At 44.2% G+C, this 19,285-nt stretch overlaps 1 protein-coding gene across 1 annotated transcript; it reads right to left on the bottom strand.

Annotated features, from left to right (window-relative positions):
• Positions 1 to 196: 196 nt before the first annotated feature.
• LOC123091622 (WEB family protein At5g55860) lies at positions 197 to 4,697 on the bottom strand. Its single transcript, XM_044513186.1, has 3 exons — positions 4,450 to 4,697; positions 3,235 to 3,416; positions 197 to 2,139 (listed from the first exon to the last, which is right to left on the bottom strand). The coding sequence occupies exons 2-3, from the start codon at positions 3,385 to 3,387 to the stop codon at positions 388 to 390; spliced, it is 1,905 nt and encodes a 634-aa protein (XP_044369121.1). The 5' UTR covers positions 3,388 to 3,416; positions 4,450 to 4,697; the 3' UTR covers positions 197 to 387.
• Between the last annotated feature and the right edge of the window lie 14,588 nt (positions 4,698 to 19,285).

Genomic DNA, 19,285 nt, shown 5'->3' with positions numbered 1-19,285 from the left:
ATAGTTTTCACAGAAGTGACATGGAATTAATTACATGGAAAATTTGGATATGCAGTAGTAATTAAGTGAAGAAAGCGAACACCCTACCGAGGGATCTATTGGAATATGAACCAACATGTTGTCTCCCGCGAAAAAGAAAATAACCAACATGTTGTCACTCCATACCATACCATTGAAAAGCATCAATAAGGTGTGGTTTGATTTGGACTTTTAGAAACAGTAGATTACCACCAAAAAGTACAGACATACATATACAACATGAACATGGTTACATGACAAAAGTTAGGAGTTCAGCACATTACAAAGGTACAACACTACTAGAAATATACTCGTACAAATGAACAATGTGTTAAAAGTTTGGATTTGCATGTAAGAGCCTGGGTCATATTATGAGTGGGAACTGCCATCGGCACTGTTCTTCTTCTTATGGTGGAACATTCCTGTGATGCTAGGCAGCATGAAGCTCTTCCGCAATAGAGTTTTGCTGTTCTTCTGATGACCGTTGCTCTTCTCATTGGCTTTTGTGTAAGAAGCCTTGTGGGATGGAGCGTCTGCCAGTGATGTCGCTCCCACCGGAGGCACGTAGGTCTCGGTGTTTTTGTTTTGTTCTTCCTTCTCTCGCCACCTCTTGAGCTCACTTTCGACCGCCTTGTTTGCTGCTTCCGCTGTCTCTGCCTTCTTTAGCGCCTCCTCCGTTGCCAGTTCCATGTCCTCTATCTCCTTGCGGGCAGCTTCCAGTTTCTTGATCGCCTCATTCTCGCTGGCTCTAACAGCGTCCACCTGGGCCATAGCAGCCGCGACCTTCATCTCTGCCAGCTTCTCCGTCTGCTCTACCTTTCGGCTTAGAGATTCAAACTCCTCCTTTGAGATCGTGATGTTTGCACCTGGCTCGGATATTGAGGCACGGACAGCACTTGCCTTTTCTGATAGTTGTTTGATCTGATCAAGAGCCCTTGTTTCAGCAGCTTTTGCTACTTCTGCTTCCTTCAAAGAGGACTGCAACTTTTGCTCTGCTTCCACTAATGAAGCACGTGCTGCTTCAGCTTCGTCTCTTAACTCGGCTGCACGCTTTTGCATCACCTCAGCTTCCTGAAGAGCATTTTTTGACTCAGAAGACAACTGCTCGAGGGCCAACATCAGGTCATCAGAAGCTAGTGTTGCATCCGATTCTGTGGCTACTGCAGTCTCAAGATCAGATTTACACTTCTGGAGCTTAACATGGAGGTCCCCTACAATAGATTCAATTTCTGCATCCTTATGTTTCAGCTGACTGTGTTCCTCCTTTACAGCCTGTAACTCCAGCCTCAGCGATTCAACTAAACTGCTAAGAGAAGTTTGCTCTTGTGCAACTTTCTGCAACGTTTCTTTAGCATCATCCAACTCTGTGCTGACAGCAGAAACAGACTCCAAATCTCTATCTCTCGCATCTTCGATCTTCTTCTGCAAAGATGCAATCTCAGAATAAGTCTCATCGAGTTTCTCCTGGAGGCCCTTGAAAGCTACAGGATCAAAATCATTTCTCAAATTTGACAATTTTCTCTGAGCTTCTTCCAGAGATTCTTTACAAGTTCTCCTGGCAGCATCCTTCTCAGCAAGGATGTTTGCCTCCTCTTCACGTGCTTGCTCTGTGGCTGCCTTCGCATGCGTAAGTGACTCTTGAACCATTGCAATCTCGGTACGGAGTTGAGATGCCTTTTCCTTGTTTGATTCAGAAGACTGCACAGACTCTGCTTCCTGCTGGGCAGCAAGTAACTTAGCATCCAGTGAGGTTTCAAAATCCTTTCTCATTTTTCTAAGCTCCTGCTTTGCTGCATCAAGATCTGCCAAAGCAATAGCATACTGTTCCCTCGCATTGTCTAGCTCCTGCTTCAAAGGACCATCCTTTCCAACGGCTTCACTAGAGCTGCCACCTTCGAGCTCCTTTGTTCGAATATTTGCATTTTCTGTTGCCCGGATATTCAGTTCTTTTGACTTGGTGACTGCATCAAGCTTATTTGTTAGATCCACAACGCTTTTTTTAGCCCTCTCAAGCTCAGAGAGGGCTTGGAGTCTGGTAGTCTCAGCATTACTCAGTTGTTCCTTGTATTTATCCAACTCTTTCTGAGCCAAGTGCAGTTCTGTCTCCTTAGCCAACACCCTCTACCACAGACAAAATTTAAATGTACAAAGGATCAGCATAATAATATGATACCAAAATACAAGCTAAATCCAAGTGAACTAAAACTGATTGATCCTACAAGGGTTATGTACCATCATGTGTAATATACAAAGCAAGATACACGAGAACCCTCCTACAGTGGAGACGACTTCTCTGCTGGTGGAAGCGCCATGGACTCCACCCTAACCATCCTAAGCAGGGGAGGGGGGGCCTGTAGTCGTTGATTATGCTCACAGCATGGGTGCAGCTTAGTGGATCTGGAAGCAGCGAAACACTGCCGTCTAAAATGGGGAAAGGCCATTGCCTCGCTGCTTGACACCATCTGCGTGGAAGCATGTCTGTGGGCTAAAGCATGAGCGGTTGCCCTTCAGGTGTCACCGTGTCACTGCCGGCTGTGATTAGCGCTAGGGACGTGTGCATTGTGGTTGTACTTGGTCCACTCTTAGGCTTGCAAAAAACTTTTTCTTCTATCAAATGCATCGAGACCAAAATTCTCTACCAAGATACTAAACTTTGTGCTTTACTAAGATAAAGGGTGCGTCAATAGGACAAATAATTTTCAGGTACAACTAAAGATTTCATGGCACATCATGTCTAGTACAGAAGTTTCTCTTAAGACAAACTGTAACAGCTGCCAAAAATGTCCAAACGTACCACAGATATTAGTAATCAAAGACAGAAGACAGTTTCTACAAATACAATATTCTGATATACATGTAAAATCACTTTCCCTTGTGAGTGCTTTCTGAAACTGAACTACAGGCAATAATCTATAAATGTTTATGCAAATGTCAAATGAACATTGGGAAGGGGACAAAAGAAAAGTATACAGTACGCTACAATCTGATGACTTCACTGTTGATACCGACTATGATCTACACATCTGATCACAGAAACCCCTATTTATGCTTAGGTTGGCAGTTCAAGCACTAATATAGCTTTTCATCAATGATATCCACACTTGATTATTATTCTTAGATAGCTGCAGTTGCACACAATGTATACAAAAAATTCTGCATGCAGGCCTATCATATAATTACATATCAAAGCCACAATTTTCTGCTAAAAAATAGTACCTCTGCTTGTGGGGCCTGTGCCTTTCTGGTGGCGGATCTTTCAGAGGAAAACCGAACCTCTCCAAACAAGCTTACTGCAGCTTTAACAGATTCAAAAGGAGCCCTTGTATCTATTTCTCCAGTCTTTTCTGAATCAGCATGTGGTGTCCCCATAATCCCGTTGCCACAATACTGTATGCAGCCTGTGACAGAAAATAATTGCAGTTACATCAAGTCATATACAATAAAATGGATCGGTTTTACAAAGGGAGATCGGTTTTACAAAGGGGTCCAGTAGATTCTCTGATGACCAACAAGATAAATAACCTATGATCTAGCAGCTAAATACAGTGCTGATGATTAGTTTTACCATATTCAAGGGATTAAAAACCCTAAGTATGTTTATGAGGTTTCTGAATTTGTCAACAATCTCATTAGAAACAACCACAGCTTTCCTAAAAATAAACCACAGTACATTTATCCCTTTTTTCTTCGATCAACCCCATTGATCACACTCCCTGCACTAGCAATTTCATTACCAAAACACCATTGCTCCCTGATATGTAACTCTTATACAACACCATGTGCCCTCTTAATCTCTTATTCCCCCTACCACAGTGTCCCCGGCCCCCTCGTTCGCCTCCACTTGATATAATGCTCATTAAAACCATGAGCTGATAAATGTGATCCAGCTTTTTGCAATGCTGAATACCACCAAATAGTAAAGGGTTGCGGCAATAAGTTCAAAGAGATACTTTCACCATCCATGACAAATAGTCTCTTCAGAAACTAAAATAGAGACAGGGTTCCTAAACTACAATGATGGTAACAAGGAATCAGCAGCAGAAATGTGGCCGTCGATTCCCCAGATAAAGTATTACCCAAATTATGAAAACAGAGAATCGGGCAAAAATGCATATGTGGCCTGCACCTTGAGCTAGTACTCGAGAAATTTCTCGTGAACACTAAACCATACAACATACTAGGTATGTTCCTCAAAATTTCTCGCGAATCCAGCAAATTCACAAAAATAATACGGTAATTTCCTCAACGACATCACTAGGTAATTGCAGGCTCGCCGCTACACAACAAACCAATCGTCGGGATCCAGCACGCAGCTGCCACAAAATTCACGGCCGTGTGTGTATTTCCGCCACGCCCACCACGTGACGACGATCAGGTGATGGGAGAAAAGGTATTCAAGCGAGAGGATTGGCCAATGCAGGAGGAGGGTACCTGACGCGGCGGTGGCGGTCGGAGGAGCGGTCTGACCAAATTCGAAGAGGGTGCGGTGCTGGAGGTCCTGCTGCGCTGAGGCCGAGGAGAGGAAGATGGTGCCAGCCGGCAGGAGAGCGAGGTGGCGGTGGCGCGGAGGGGGAGAAGAGATCAGGTCGTCGTCGGAGGGGAGAGAGAGACGACCGGAGAGAGGGAATGAGGCAAAGGAGAAAGGTGGGTGGTGCGGTGGCGGGTTTCACGGGGCGTCCGCTCCTGTCTTGATATATTTGCAAGGAAGCCCCTGAGGCGGCTCTGCTGTCCAAGGGGGGCCTCTCCTAATTTCCGACGTGCAATATGACATAGGCGCAACTGGGCTGGGCCTCACGAAACTGCATGCACGCTCAGTTTCCCAGATCTTATTTGGCGCCTTAAGCGCCAGTTATTGGCAATTTCGTTAACTGACGCACACTCTCCTAGCACTAAGTTACGAATAGGCCGGCCCATGTAGAGTTTTTTTCCTACTGTTTTATTCCTTGCGGTTTTTCTGGCCCTTTTCTCCTTGCGTTTTTTCTTGAAAACGTGTTTTACTTGGTTTTTCTTTTTTTGTTTCTTTTTATTTTTTGGTTTTTTCCTTTCTTTTCAAATGCGTGAAGTTTCTTCAAATTCAAAAATACTTTGGCAAATCTGTGAAATTTTTCTAATTTTCGTGAATATTTTTAATTTTATAAACGTTTTTCATTTTTGCAAACTTTTTCCAAATTACGAAGTTTTTTAAAATAGTGAAAATAAATAAATTCATTAATGTTTTAAAATTTGATCTTTTTCTACTTTTGTGAAAAAAATTAAATCCCTGAATTCTTTTTCAAATTTTGTGAACTTTTTTCAAACTGTGATCTTTTTTTCCAAATATTTTCTGAATTTTGAATTTAGGAACTCCAAGTCTTGAACCATTTTCAAGTTCATGAATTTTCTCAAACTTGAGAAAAAAATCCAACTTTGTAGAACTTTTTTCAGACATTTTTACAAAATTGTCAACGGTCTACTTTTCTTGGTCAACGGTCGATGGTCCACCAGTTAAACAATTTTAAAAAACACAGATAGGCCGGCCGAAATACTCGCGCATGTGAGCGACCCTTTACCTTAGTTAGCGCCAAAGGCACCGATTAGGAGATCTCACTCAATTTTCCATCTGAAAGCCTTTTGAATTCTCAAAAAGATGAAAGCCTTTTGTTAATTTTGACGCTGACAACATCACTAAGTATGCTACATGATTCGTTTGCAGTGGAAATAATTCAGCAAATGGACTCTTATCTAGGACCAGAGTTGCATTGATTTCTCAATGCAATCAGTTGTCAATGGACTTTGCAGAAATATCATTTAAACACTATCTCCAGAAAGCTAATCAAGTAGTAGATGCGCTAGCTAAGCATTCTTTTAGAGCTAGATCTTCGAGTTCTTGGGATGATGTAATCCCTAACTTTGTTTCTCATTTACTTGTACACAACATGATCATCGTAAGGAATAAAGTCTATTTGTTGTCAAAAAATGTATGCGCCCCATATAATTATATCTCAAGTACATGTACACATTTTGGTTGAGTAATAACACTTAGCCATGTTTCCTTCCCTCCATCCAAGCTTCGATGATGAGCTCGTGGATTCACCTCCCCTCTGCCTATCGCTTCAACGCCCATGACGGGGAGTGGAATATTGGTGCCTCTCCTTCGGCTAGTAATCTAGTTTACTATTTTTAGTTCTCGCATGTGCGGCGCCCGGGCGGATGACGACACTTTTTCTTTGAGTTTGTCTTCCGAGTTCCGATCCTCCTTAAGTTCGTCCGTCTGGACGTAGTCGACGGAGCCCCGATATAGATTGCTAACAACCTTTTGGGGTGGTGAGATTATGATTTATCGGGTGTGGGATGGCGAGATTTGGTGTTAGGTGCTTTGGATCTATCTAAAGATTCACCGGCGACAACAACAGCTTCAGGGGTTGGTCTTTAGGGGCACATGCACAAAAACTTTCACGATGTCAAACTGGCTTTGAAAAGGGGCAACATCTACGTGTTTTAATTTAAACCCCAGCTAAGCAGTCCACATCAGTTCACGGCTAATAGTGTAGTTGATGATAACCCTTGTGATATTGAGGAATAAAATATGATTCAAATATAAGATTTTACAGCATGCTCTCTTGGTCTTAGAGCATCTCCAACAGGCACGCAACCGCGCGGCGCGCTAAAATTGTTTTACGATGTCGTAATAGCATCTTTTTGCACGCACCAGGGTGCTCGCTCCAACGGCCACCGCAAAATATGACGCGCGCGAGCAGCTTCAGTAGGCGCGCTAAATACACAGCGCGCGCAAGCAGCACAAATAACATTTCACACTCAAAATAGAACCAAGAAGATCAAACACATAAAGAAATAAATCAACAATGAATAGTTCAATTTATTACAACTCAAACAAATAGTTTATCTTTCAATGCAACAAATAGTTCAACAATACAACATCAAACATACAACGTCACTAGTTTTATCGGCCATTCCATGCCCACTACTCCTCGATTAGATCTTTTTGAAGATCATCATGCGGTTTGACACATTGAATGGCATGATAGGAGGCAACAAATCAGGCCACCCTCGCGGCCCTCCTCCGCACTCACACGGGACGTCCCAAGAGTTCATACTGAGAATAGTCTAAATCTTGCACATGCTTCATTCTCGATGATCATGTTATGCATGATCACACAAGTGCTCATGATGTACCAAAGGATCTTTTGATTCCAAAATCTAGTCGGTCCTCTCACAATAGCAAATTAGGCTTCAAAATCCCAAAAGCTCTCTCCACATCTTTCCTAGCCGCCGTCTGAGCATTGTGGAAATCAAGATTTTCTTACTTTCGGTTTTTTCTACCGCTTCACAAATGTTTGCCACTTTGGGTAGATGTGGTCCGCAAGATAGTAGCCATAGTTGTATGTATGGCCATTTGCTACAAACTCCACCGGTGTAGTTTCACCATTTGTAATCTTATTCATGAGTGATGGCCGATTAAGAACACTGATGTCATTCAAAGATCTATGTATTCCAAAAAAGCATGCCAAATCCAAGTCTCTTGATGGTCCATTGCTTCAAGGATTATAGTGAAACCTTTTTTTTGCCGTAGAATTGTCCATGTCATGCCTCAGGATAGTTCTTCCAACTCCAATGGATGCAATCTAGTGAGCCAAGCATACCCAGGAATCTGAAAGCTTTGTTCATCCCCAAAAGCCTTGCGGTGTCTTCAACATTGGGAGCTCTCAAATACTCTGGATCAAACACTTGCACAATTCTGATTGCGAAGCGCTTGACATACATGATGGCTTGACTCTCATGCATGGCCAAGCGGTCATCAACTAGATTAGCCTGAATACCGTATGCCAACATACGCAAAGTGGCTGTCACCTTTTGAAAGGTGATATGCCCGAGTTCTCCGGCGGCATTCCTCCTTTGCTGAAAGAACCGATCATGGCTTGCCAGTTTCTCTGCAATGCGTTTCAACAACTCGATGCTCATCCTAAAACGGCGCCAAAAGTACGACTCGGGGTATGTGGGATTCTCCACAAAATAGTGCCTTATCAATTTGTTGTCGGCATCGATCTTATCCCTCCAAATTTTCTGACGACCGATAACCGAACCACCGTGCTTCGTCTTTTTATTGACGTGCATAGCTAGGATCATTGCGAGATCCTCCTCCTATTGAATATCAAATTCTTCGTGGGAAGGATCATAGGATAAACTCATCTACAATAGTCAACTTAAACTAGTCTATAACACTACAAACAACATGCACCAAAGTCATCTACAAAATATGAAGTTGAAGCAATACATACCTTGCAAGTGTTTTGTCAAACATCTTATGGGCGCCGAGCGGCAGTGGGCGGCCGGACGCTGTTCGTCGGAGGAATGGTGCGCTCGAGGGGCGACGGCGACGAGAGGAGGTGCAGGAAGCAGCGGCGGCGCACGGGGACAGGCGGGGGAAGCGCCGACGGGCCGCTGGTGCAAATGGGGAAGGTGCGGACGGCGGCGCCAGCGCCTGGATCTGGCGGTTGGTGGAAGTTGTGTGCGACTCGTCGCTGTCCAGCGCGCGGGAGCGGGCACACGAAATAAGCGGTGCGCGATGCCGTTTTGCTCGGCGCGCCGAAACAACTGCACCGCGCATGCGTTTTTTGTGCGTCTGCTGGAGCGCCCGTTTCGACTGCAAGCGTGCAAAAATGGCGATTTTTCCAGCGCGCTGCTATGATCGCACGCCTATTGGAGATGCTCTTAATATATTTACATGCAGTTCTCCGGCGTGTTCTTGAAAGGTAAATATATGATTTTGATATTTCTCAAATTACTGGGTGTAGCCATCCATCACGACCCGATGCACATCATCCATTTTGATATTAGCTCCCCGAGGACATCCATCACGACCCGATGTACCCCATCAACTCGCCGTTCTGGGACACTTGGTTCCGCGACGAGCACGACGCGAGACGCCGGTCGTACTTTGCCTCTCATGCGCGTGCTCCCTCCCCCCCCCCCCCCCCCCCGTGCACACGTGCGTGTGCTTTCACTCCTCCTCGTGCGCACGTGCGCATGCTCCTACTCCCCTGCCACCCCCGCAACAGGCCGACGAGGCCTACAAGAAGGCCCTCAATGACTCCAAACTCGACAAGCTCGTCAAAGGGGAGGGCATGGCGGAGCAACTAGTCGCATCGGCCGAAGGCGATGTCGTTGTGCCCGAGCAGCGGTAACAGGACCACGATGGGTAAGCGTCATTGGTGGGGGCAATCGTGGTCGTGGACGACCACAGTGCCCTAAACGCTAGAGTGGGTGTCGGGCCCTGTCGTGTGAGTGGGCGCGGACACGTGGTCACTAGAGCAGCCACCCGCTGCATGAGCGCACACGCCAGCACCACAGGCGGCAGTAGTCCCATGGCCTTTTTCATGGGATCAACCGGCCTTCGTCGACCTCGCCAACGAGGACGGCGACGGCGACGACACACACGGCTAGATCTAGGTTTTATTATCCTTTTTTAGTGTAATTAATGTAAGCCGAGACTTTTGGTGGCAATGTGAAATATTTTTAATTTGAGAATATTGTGTAATCTGAAATGTGTCTGATATGTTGCGCGCACCTACAACCCTACGGACAAGACCGGACGCTGGTGTCCGGCAGGTCGACCCAAAAGGATACAAAACTAATACATTTCGTGTCTAATTGGGTCGACCGGTTGGAATTGCCCTAATAATAAGGTTTAGTTATGGACATGAGTAGCTAGACCTGGCCATCCTCCGGGCCGGGCCAGGTTTCGGGCCGGGCCTGCCAAGCCCGAGGTAGAAAACTCAAGCCCGAGCCCGGCCCTGTCTGTCGGGCCTACTTTTTAGGCCCAAGCCCGGCCCATCACAGCAAAAAACACATCGGGCCTCTTCAGTAAATGGCAGAAACAACGGGCCCAGGCCCGGCCCGACCTAGTTTTCGGGCTCAAAACCTAGGCCCAGGCCCGGTCCGGGAGCAGTGTCGAGCCGGGTTGTTCGGGCCGGGCTGTCCATGGCCAGGTAGGGATGAAAATGATGTGAAAACTTTTCGTTTTTCCGGAGAAAAAATAAAAACAAAGAGGAAATATGAAAACGGAAATGGAAATTTGCAAAATAAAAGTGGAAATGAAATTATTTTTATATGGAAGCGGAAACAGAAACAAAATGTTGTTTTCCGGTGAAATAGAGGTGGAAACAAATTTTCTGTTTCCGTGAATATGGAATTCCCGTTTTTACTGTGGGTATCTGGTTGTTTTGTAGCCCAACCACGATCATTTGAGGCCTAATCTCTACTACCACACATGTACTCAACTTCCCTATACATAATTGTCCAATACTAATACAATACTACACTAAGTTGCTGAAATAAACATATTAATTTGTAGCCATGTTAACAATTCATTAAACTTATTTGTTTTTGTGTGTATTTCTCTATAATACAAGGGGTTTTTAAGTTTCGGCCAACGCCCATTTCTGTTTCTGTGTTTGCCCTATGTTCGCTTCGTGTCTGTTTCCAGTAGTACCTGTTTCCCTATTCATTTACGGGGTTTTTGTATTCGTTTCTGCTTCTGCAAAAGAATGTGAAAACAAATGTGGTAGCACTCAGCTTCGTCCGTTTCCGCTCTGTTTTCATCCCTATGGCAAGGCCTGTGAGTAGCTTTTCCAGCTTCCACAGAAAAAAAATTGTCTTGTATGATTCTGGAAAACAGAAATAAGAATGAATGTAAAATCTTATTTTCTCTAGTAGGATTGATTTTTTGGTTTGAATGGGCCGTGAAAAGACACAACATTCTGTTTCCGAAATATTTAATTGGAATTTCCTATCAACATCACTCAAACATGTCGAGCAAATAATGCTAAGTAAAGACTTCTATAAACTGCCATCATGTGATGTGATCAAACAACCAAGAAAATCCTTCTTTTTTGCGAGAAACCTAGAAAAATATTTAAACGACTTTGAATAACGTCAAACCTTTGTACACTCGTCCGTAGCAGCGTACTGGTGTCACGGGGAAGCATCAAAGGACGAGTATAGAAAACTAAAACAAAGCGACACGGGTAACATCAAAGTCAAGCAGAAAATTGGCATGTGATCTTGCGTGTGCCACGGACCAAAGCACATCGGCAGTACGTCAGAATACGTTTGTGTGTGTGTGTGGAGGGTGCAACTTCCAAGACGAAGGGAAAGGAAAGGAGTTGATACAGGATCCGGACTCGTAAAGGCAGGACAGGAAGACAGCTGCACTGCACTGAATTCTCACCTCGCCTCAACACACAAACAAAGAGGTTGACCTACTCCACTCCACTGCCCGGTGGAGCGAGTGAAGTGACCAGTTGCATATATACTGTTTCGTTTCGTTTCGTTTAAAATCTGTGTAAATTGCTTTTTCTAAAAACGACACAAATAACAAATAAACTGCGTTTTCATCCTGTGCACGCTCATGATATATTTTCAATCTGTTTGGTTTACTAGCAAGATGCCCGTGCATTGCACGGAACATCAATATGCATTTTTTTACAAGTCACCTGTTGTGATTGATCCATGCAGGAGTAATTCCATGTGTAAAAACTAATGATATCTCGAGAATTTCATCAAAAAAATGATATTTCAAAAATTTCATCGAAAAAATGGTATCTCGAGAAAGATTAGAGATAAGGTGAGGAGGAGTGGGGCGTGGTGGTGATTGGTGGTCGGACTTAGCAGGGGCATGGGGAAGGACGACGCGGATAGCGGCCACCATGGCAGATTGTTCTAGAGGCTTCTTTTTTTAATTACTACTCAACAGTGAAGTTGTGGGAGATAAGAATGAACGAGAGAGATGCGGGTATTCTTTTGCAAAATTGACATAATTTGCTTTCTATTCATCAGATATAGATTGAACGGTCTTTGTAAGATGGTCGATCATTATCACCAACTCGATCTTTTATACTGTAAGAGTGAAGAAAGAATCGTGGCTTTCTTGACTGAATGTATGTTAATCTGACTCTGAGGTGATGGATGATGCGGATGCACAGTACCGTGTCCGTGTGTAATGTGCCCCCACGTCGTCATCATTTTCAGGTCCAAGCTTTGGGAAAAGATGGTGAACATTTGTACCAACGTCGCACAGAGGAGACGGGTCGAGCGTGGACCAGAGAATGGAGCATGCAGGCGTGCACATGCAACAAACCCCGGTCACGGCCCAGGAGTCCAGGACGATGTGTCCTAGATGACAGAAATAAGGCTGGTCATAGTGAGAGTAATATAGATGGTAACATAGATGCCACATAAATAAAAAAGATGATGCGTCAAGTAATTATTGAGAAGAGAGACAAATAGAGTAACATAATATGTTACAATCACATAGCGATTCCCAATGCAAAATGAGTCTATAAAATAATAAATGAAGATGTATATGTTATCACACTTATATTATTACTCACTATGAAGGTAGTAACATAGACTAGTAACATGTGTATGTTACTACTCTAAGTTACTCCCCACTATGACTAGCCTAAAAAGATTTGGGCGCGAGCTTTTCTCGTTTTCTTTTTAAAATATGTGGCGCCTGGGTCAGACAAACTTTATTTGCAACTGATGATGCCTTAGATCATTCTTGGATGCCACGATCCCCGAAACCTTTAGATGTAAGACCAGTATTCAGAAGTCATAGAAAATGCAGCAACCAATCCACCCAGGTATTATGGCATCTTCAATGGCAACCCGCAAAAATTCTTCCGCATATGTCCACAGACAGAAACCAGTTCGCGGACACGGATGCGGGAGGACGTCATCCAATCGTAATTGTATATATTTTCACAATAACTCAAATCAACCGGGTGAAATTGGTGCAAACATGGCCGGATTTCATATACACATGGCCGATTTCATATAAAAATGCCACGTTTTCATATAAACATGACAGATTTCAATACATTGCTATCAACTAAGCGGCGCTAGTCCGGCTCTGGAGGTATAATAATACCTAATCTGCATGGCCGCTCGCGGGTCCCTTTGTCTTCCTCATGTCCGGCAACCCAATCACGAGACTGTCGGGAGTCCCGAAGGTATATGCTTCAGTGCAAAGGACGACCCGCTTCCCCACCGCTCATCGGAGTGGAACCTCCGGCTGATGCTTCAGCGGGAGGGGAAGACGGAGCCTCCGCTTTCATGGAGCCGATGTGGAATCGACAGAGGTCCTCACAAGAGAAGAACCGGGCAAGACACATGTTGTGTATGCCGGCGTCGCCTCGGCATGGCCTTCATGAGACCCAAGCGGCGGCGACCTCCCTTGTTCTACTTCTCCTCAGTGATGGCATCAAACGCGGAGGCGCTGCCCACCGACTCGTCGCTCTTCGCGCACCCGACTTCTGTCTCTACCCGCATGGTGCTGTCGCAGGCGCGGTCACAGGCACGAGAGGCGCGGTCGCAGATACGGGAGGCACGGTATCACGCGGTGTTGTCCACGACAATGATGATGCCCTTGTCGCCGTGTCGGCATGGAGCAACTCACGACTCCTCATCGAGTGGGCTTGGAGCGACGAGTTGCTGAACCACGCGCCGGCCTGGGGCGGCAACTGGCTCCGTCAGCCTGGACGAGGGAGGTGGAGCAGCGAGCTACCTCGCTCGTACCGGCGGGCTCGGCGGGCCATCCAGCCCACTTATATGCCGGAGAACTGCTATTCGGAAGCCATCAGAAGAGTGGTGAAGGACGAGATGGGGGGCAGCGTAGGGGTGCGATTCTTGCCCAACGTCTGGTAGAGGGCGAATGAGAGGAGCTCAGCCGGCATTGCGTTTAATGTTGGCCCGCTCATGAATGGACATGTGGTCGGAGTAGGTTTCTTGGCTTCCACGCGGGTTTAATGGAGGCGTATGAATGTGGCGAGGAGGCGTGTTACCTGGGCGTGCAGCAGGCGTCGCCCTCAGCCGACATGCCGCTTCAATGGCGGAGGCAGTGAAATGTCACGTCCGCCCTGAACCGCCTTCACTATGGAGCTGCGTGCTCACAGCGGCATGAATGCGGCAGCTGATGCCGGACGGGATGCGCGAGCAGGATGGGAGAGGGGTTTTTGGTGGGCCAGGGCGGTCAACAGTGTGCTTTGGATCGGTTTGGAGTCCCGCAAACCCCCCTTGCTTTTGTCTCCGGTTAGACGAAGAAATCGTGTCCGGACCGCCCCGCGGACCGAGTCGGCGTTGGATGGCTCCCACGGTCTAGACAGTGCGGTCCGGACGGTTGCAGGAGGTTTGAGGGTCGGCGTTGAAGATACCCTTAGCAAACATATCATCACTAGGAAGAGAACATACCTCCCAGAGATGGGATTGAAGGGCTCCACAAAATGACCAAAGGTAGGAATCTCATGGATGAGAGGCCAACTTGTATGCAGGACCCTGTAAGGACTTCCGTTTTGTCCGAACAAGCAAAAGGGTGGCGCCCGGGTCCTCGAGCGCCTCATGTACCTTTTGGGGTTCAATACAAGAAACAAACGCGTGATGCTCACAAAAGTTTGTTAATTGGCTACGAGTGGTGTTACCCCTTTTCTTAAGCTTCCAAGCGCATTCTCCATGACATGATGTTGATGCTTGATCTTGGAAGTAACTTTGGCGGCTCGACGCTCCAATAGCTCCTCAATACGAACTTGAGGATCGTCATCTTGATCATCTTAAGCATCGTCTTGATCTTGCTCTTGATATTGAGCATCCTCTTGATCCGAGCTTGCTCGGAGTAATGAACTTGATCGTGGACATCACTTGCTGAACCACCGTCATCATGAGGTTGATCTTGCCCTTGATCTTGTTCACTTGGTTGAGGGACTTCACACTATTAGAAATCTACATTTTACCTAGAGCCATATACCCTAGGTGAAATAGGAAAAACTATAGGGAAAGACTTTACCTTGGGCTTGCCCTAGGTAAAGAACCCTAGGTATAGTATAGTCGGGAAAGAGCTCTTTCCCTAGGGTGCATCCAACAAGCTGTAGGGAAATTTTCTTTACCTAGGGCACAAGCCCTAGGGAAAGATTTACATATGGATGTTGCATCCCACATGGGTAGGTTGTTTACCTACAACCAAGCTCTAGGGAAAGATTGTGGGGCCCTTTTGCATCACATCACCATACTTCCCCTGGAAGTACATACTATAGGGAAACACCAGCCCCATATGTGGCATAATCCATACGTGTAATTTGAATTTGAATTCATAACGACAATAATTAAAGTAATTCAAAATGGATCAATAATTCTAAAATGAAAATAACGTCAAATGATTAGTATATACATCTAGATATCACTTGTCACATGCATACAGTAGATGCCAAGACATCCACCAGCCATCACCAACCATCATAGTTTTACAAAAAATAGGCTTGCTAGCTAGAGTTTGCTACATATAATTCCTTAAGCATCTCAATTAGCACGTACAGACTGATGTAGGTCAACTAGAGTTTCCTACATCACAGAACATGTACCAGCATGTTAACTATACATGCACCAAAATGCACTCCACGCACTATACATCCAAGAACATCAAGGAACCAACTGGCTGCTCAATAGTGACAGGCTCAGTGCACCAGCTCCAGATTGACTGAAAAATCCCCCAAACATCCCTTCATCGTCTACAGCAGGAACACTTGAGGCAACACCATGTTCCTGAAAAGTACGATTCACAAATTTTTTAAGGCAGGAACATGACAATAAACTTACCACAGGAAATTAAACAGGAAGTATAAGTTAAGGATCAAGGTGCCATAGTCACTCGTTTTTAATGCAGTAATCTGAATAGTGTGAAACTGTTCTAGGGTATGTGCACAAAGAACAGGAGCATATTGAAACTATTCCAGGAAATAAAAAGGCTAATGTTAAGTACTTCTCACACCTCTAGTAACCCACAATCTAACTTAGGTTGTGAGATATTACTTTTACTCTACAGATAATCGCAAAAGAAGTCATGATCTTCGTTTCCAAATAAAGTGTGAACTGCACTCAAGTCTGTTGCAATGCAAACTAGTGAATTACATCAAGTCGCCAAAGTTCTAAACAAAATTTCCTATTTACAGTATTGAGAACCAAGACATGCAAAGGCTGATATAAATTTTGGCAGCATAACAACTTTAAATTGGACAACTGGACATAAGAAAATATATTGCGATCCCTCCAACATCCTCACACAGCCCCATTAATCAACATTAATCCCAAATGATCCAGCACCACACAGGCTACCATCGTACATCACAGAAGCATGCATATTGTCACAAGTATGTGAACATCATAGTGAACAGACCATCACTAGTTGTATCATTTGAGATTAGTTGGAGAAATACATACATGAAAAGAGCTGGTATTTGTTTCTTGTTGAGCACATAAAGCTGGCAGTTCTTCGCTATTTTCTAGAATCTGCAAAAGAAGAGCCAGGTTTTAGAAGCAATCCTTATCATGCTTTAAATGTATTGTGTGTTTTCTTGAGATGATTGATTACTTCGATGGTAGATCGTTGTGGAGATCCAGGAGGAGAAAATGAACGAGAAGGAGGTTGAACCGGTGGTAGTGGTATTTCTCCAATAGGCACACCTTGGTTAGTTGCCAAAGTCTGCAAAACAAGAAAATTCAAATAGTGGTTACTTTCAAATGCTAGCAAATTAATTGATAAACATCAAGTGTATAACCAGCACTTGAAGAAACTTATGTATCCCATTGCAGTGCTCGTACATGCCAACACCCCATGACAAGAGATTGTTGGCATAAGCCTCTACTTTTTGAGTCTTCTCAGACTCCTTTCTACACACATCTTCAATTTCTTCAGCTCGATGACGCTTCAAGGCTGCTGAAGATGTACCAGTGGCTCTCACCTCATAAATGACCTTGATGTCATTGACAATGCCATTAAAGAGAGACCATGTACCACGTGGCTTCCCTTTAGAGCAATCATAAAGTGCTTTAGAACTAACATAATTTTTCAGAATATCATAGTCATGTTCATTTAATTCTTTAGCCTTGTCTGTGTAAAGCACCTACTGATACGTCTCCAACGTATCTATAATTTTTGATTGTTCCATGCTATTGTATTATCTGTTTTGGGATGTTTTATATGCATTAGTATGCTATTTTATATTATTTTTGGGACTAACCTATTAACCTAGAGCCATGCCAGTTTCTGTTTTTTCCTTGTTTTTGACTTTTTTACAAAGGAATATCAAACGGAGTCCAAACGGAATAAAACTTACGCGATGATTTTTCTTGGACCAAAAGACACCTACATAACTTGGAGAGAGGGCCAGAAGGTTCCCGAGGAGGCCACAAGCCTGCAGGGTGCGCCCCTGGCTTGTGGGCCCGTCGGAGGTCTTCTAACCCTAGTTCCACCTCTATAAATTCCCAAATATTCCCAAACCACCAGAAGCGTCCACCAAATTACTTTTACGCCGCCACAAGCCTTTGTTCCCGTGAGATCCCATCTTGGGGCCTTTTCCGGTGATCTGCCGGAGGGGGATTTGATCATGGAGGGCCTCTACACCAACCTTGCTGCCCTACCGATGATGCGTGGGTAGTTTACCACAGACCTACGGGTCCATAGCTGGTAGCTAGATGGCTTCTGCTCTCTCTTTGATCTTCAATACAATGTTCTCCTCGATGTTCTTGGAGATCTATCCGATGTAATACTTTTTTGCGGTGTGTTTGTTGAGACCCAATGAATTGTGGATTTATGATAAGATTATCTATGAATATTATTTGAGTATTCTCTGACCTCTTTTATGCATGATTAAGATATCTTTGTATTTCTCTTCGAACTATCGATTTGGTCCGGCCAACTAGATTAGGTTTTCTTGCAATGGGAGAGGTGCTTAGTTTTGGGTTCAATCTTGATGTGTCCTCACCCAGTGACATAGTAGGGGTAGCGATGCACGTATTGTATTGTTGCCATCAAGGATAAAAAGATGGGGTTTGCATCATATTGCTTGAGTTTATCCCTCTACATCATGTCATCTTACTTAAGGCATTACTCCATTCTTATGAACTTAATACTCTAGATGCATGCTGGATAGCGGTCGATGCGTGGAGTAATAGTAGTAGATGTAGGCAGGAGTCTGTCTACTTATCACAGACGTGATGTCTATATTCATGATCATTGCCTTAGATATCGTCATGAGTTTGCGCTTTTCTATCAATTGCTCAACAGTAATTTATTTACCCATCGTATGCTTTCTTCAAGAGAGAAGCCTCTAGTGAAACATATGGCCCCCGGGTCTATTTTCCATCATATATTTTCAGATCTATAAACAAAAAAACCCAAAAATACCTTGCTGCAATTTATTTACTTTTACTTTGTTTTATGTTTTAGTAATCTTTTATATCCATCTCTATCATATCTCATCCTTGCAAGTGACCGTGAAGGGATTTGGCAACCCCTTTTTGCGTTGGGTGCAAGTGTTTGATTGTTTGTGCAGGTGCATAGATTGGAGACTTGCTTCTATCTCCTACTGGATTGATACATTGGTTCTCAAACTGAGGGAAATACTTATCTCTACTTTGTTGCATCACCCTTTCCTCTTCAAGGGAAAAACCAATGTAAGCTCAAGAAGTAGCACCTACTCAAGAAGAAAACAAAGGTAGACAAATGTTTAGGAATTGCAAATAATTGTGTAAAGCTCCTATTACACAATTGTATGAATGGGTAGACAAGTTGACGTACAAATTGGACAAATAAGTTGACATGCAAAAACACTAAATTCAAACCAGACTTCATCACGACGTGTTTCATTCAAGAAAAGGATGTGCATTGACATTATTCCATGGTATTGCTGAAAAACTACGAACATTGACTAAGTTACCAAATAATTTGGGATGTTTCTAGCTAGAACCATACTTAGATGCAAGTAGGAAGAAACTTTGCAATTGTATAGTGTACGAGTATTACATGTATGGAAACTAACATAAATCTCTCCCAGCACATGCCACCCGCATAGTAATATCTATCTATGTTTTTTTGTCTAGGAATGGGAACAAACACATACGAAACATTTAGTTGATTTTGGTGTGTTGAGAATTAAAGGTGTGCTCCTGTCCACTCCTCTATGCGTATGCACCCAAGCCTAAATCTGGTTAACTTCTTCGTCGGTTTGCTCGGACTACATCGCACAAGATTCAGGACTTGTAAGATATTTGTAATTGTGCATATGGTAAGTGATGATAAAGAAAACAATTAAGTTTAGTTCATAACCATTTTTTGACTTATAGTAGTCATGGAGTTGGAACCACCTTTGTGAGGTTTGAAATTTGAGCTGAAACGATTGGCACGGTATTTCTTAGATTTTGCAATCCACTCTTCACTGCA

The sequence above is a fragment of the Triticum aestivum genome, chromosome 4B (assembly GCF_018294505.1).
Source record: "Triticum aestivum cultivar Chinese Spring chromosome 4B, IWGSC CS RefSeq v2.1, whole genome shotgun sequence".
In the NCBI taxonomy this organism is placed as follows: domain Eukaryota; kingdom Viridiplantae; phylum Streptophyta; class Magnoliopsida; order Poales; family Poaceae; genus Triticum; species Triticum aestivum.
This window is presented reverse-complemented; position numbering and strand designations above follow the sequence as displayed.

Coding starts and splice junctions, on each gene's coding strand:
- LOC123091622 (XM_044513186.1), bottom strand. CDS start 3,387: ATGGGGACACCACATGCTGATTCAGAAAAGACTGGAGAAATAGATACA. Junction 2,140..3,234: donor CACAGGCCCCACAAGCAGAG/GTACTATTTTTT, acceptor TGTCTGTGGTAG/AGGGTGTTGGCTAAGGAGAC.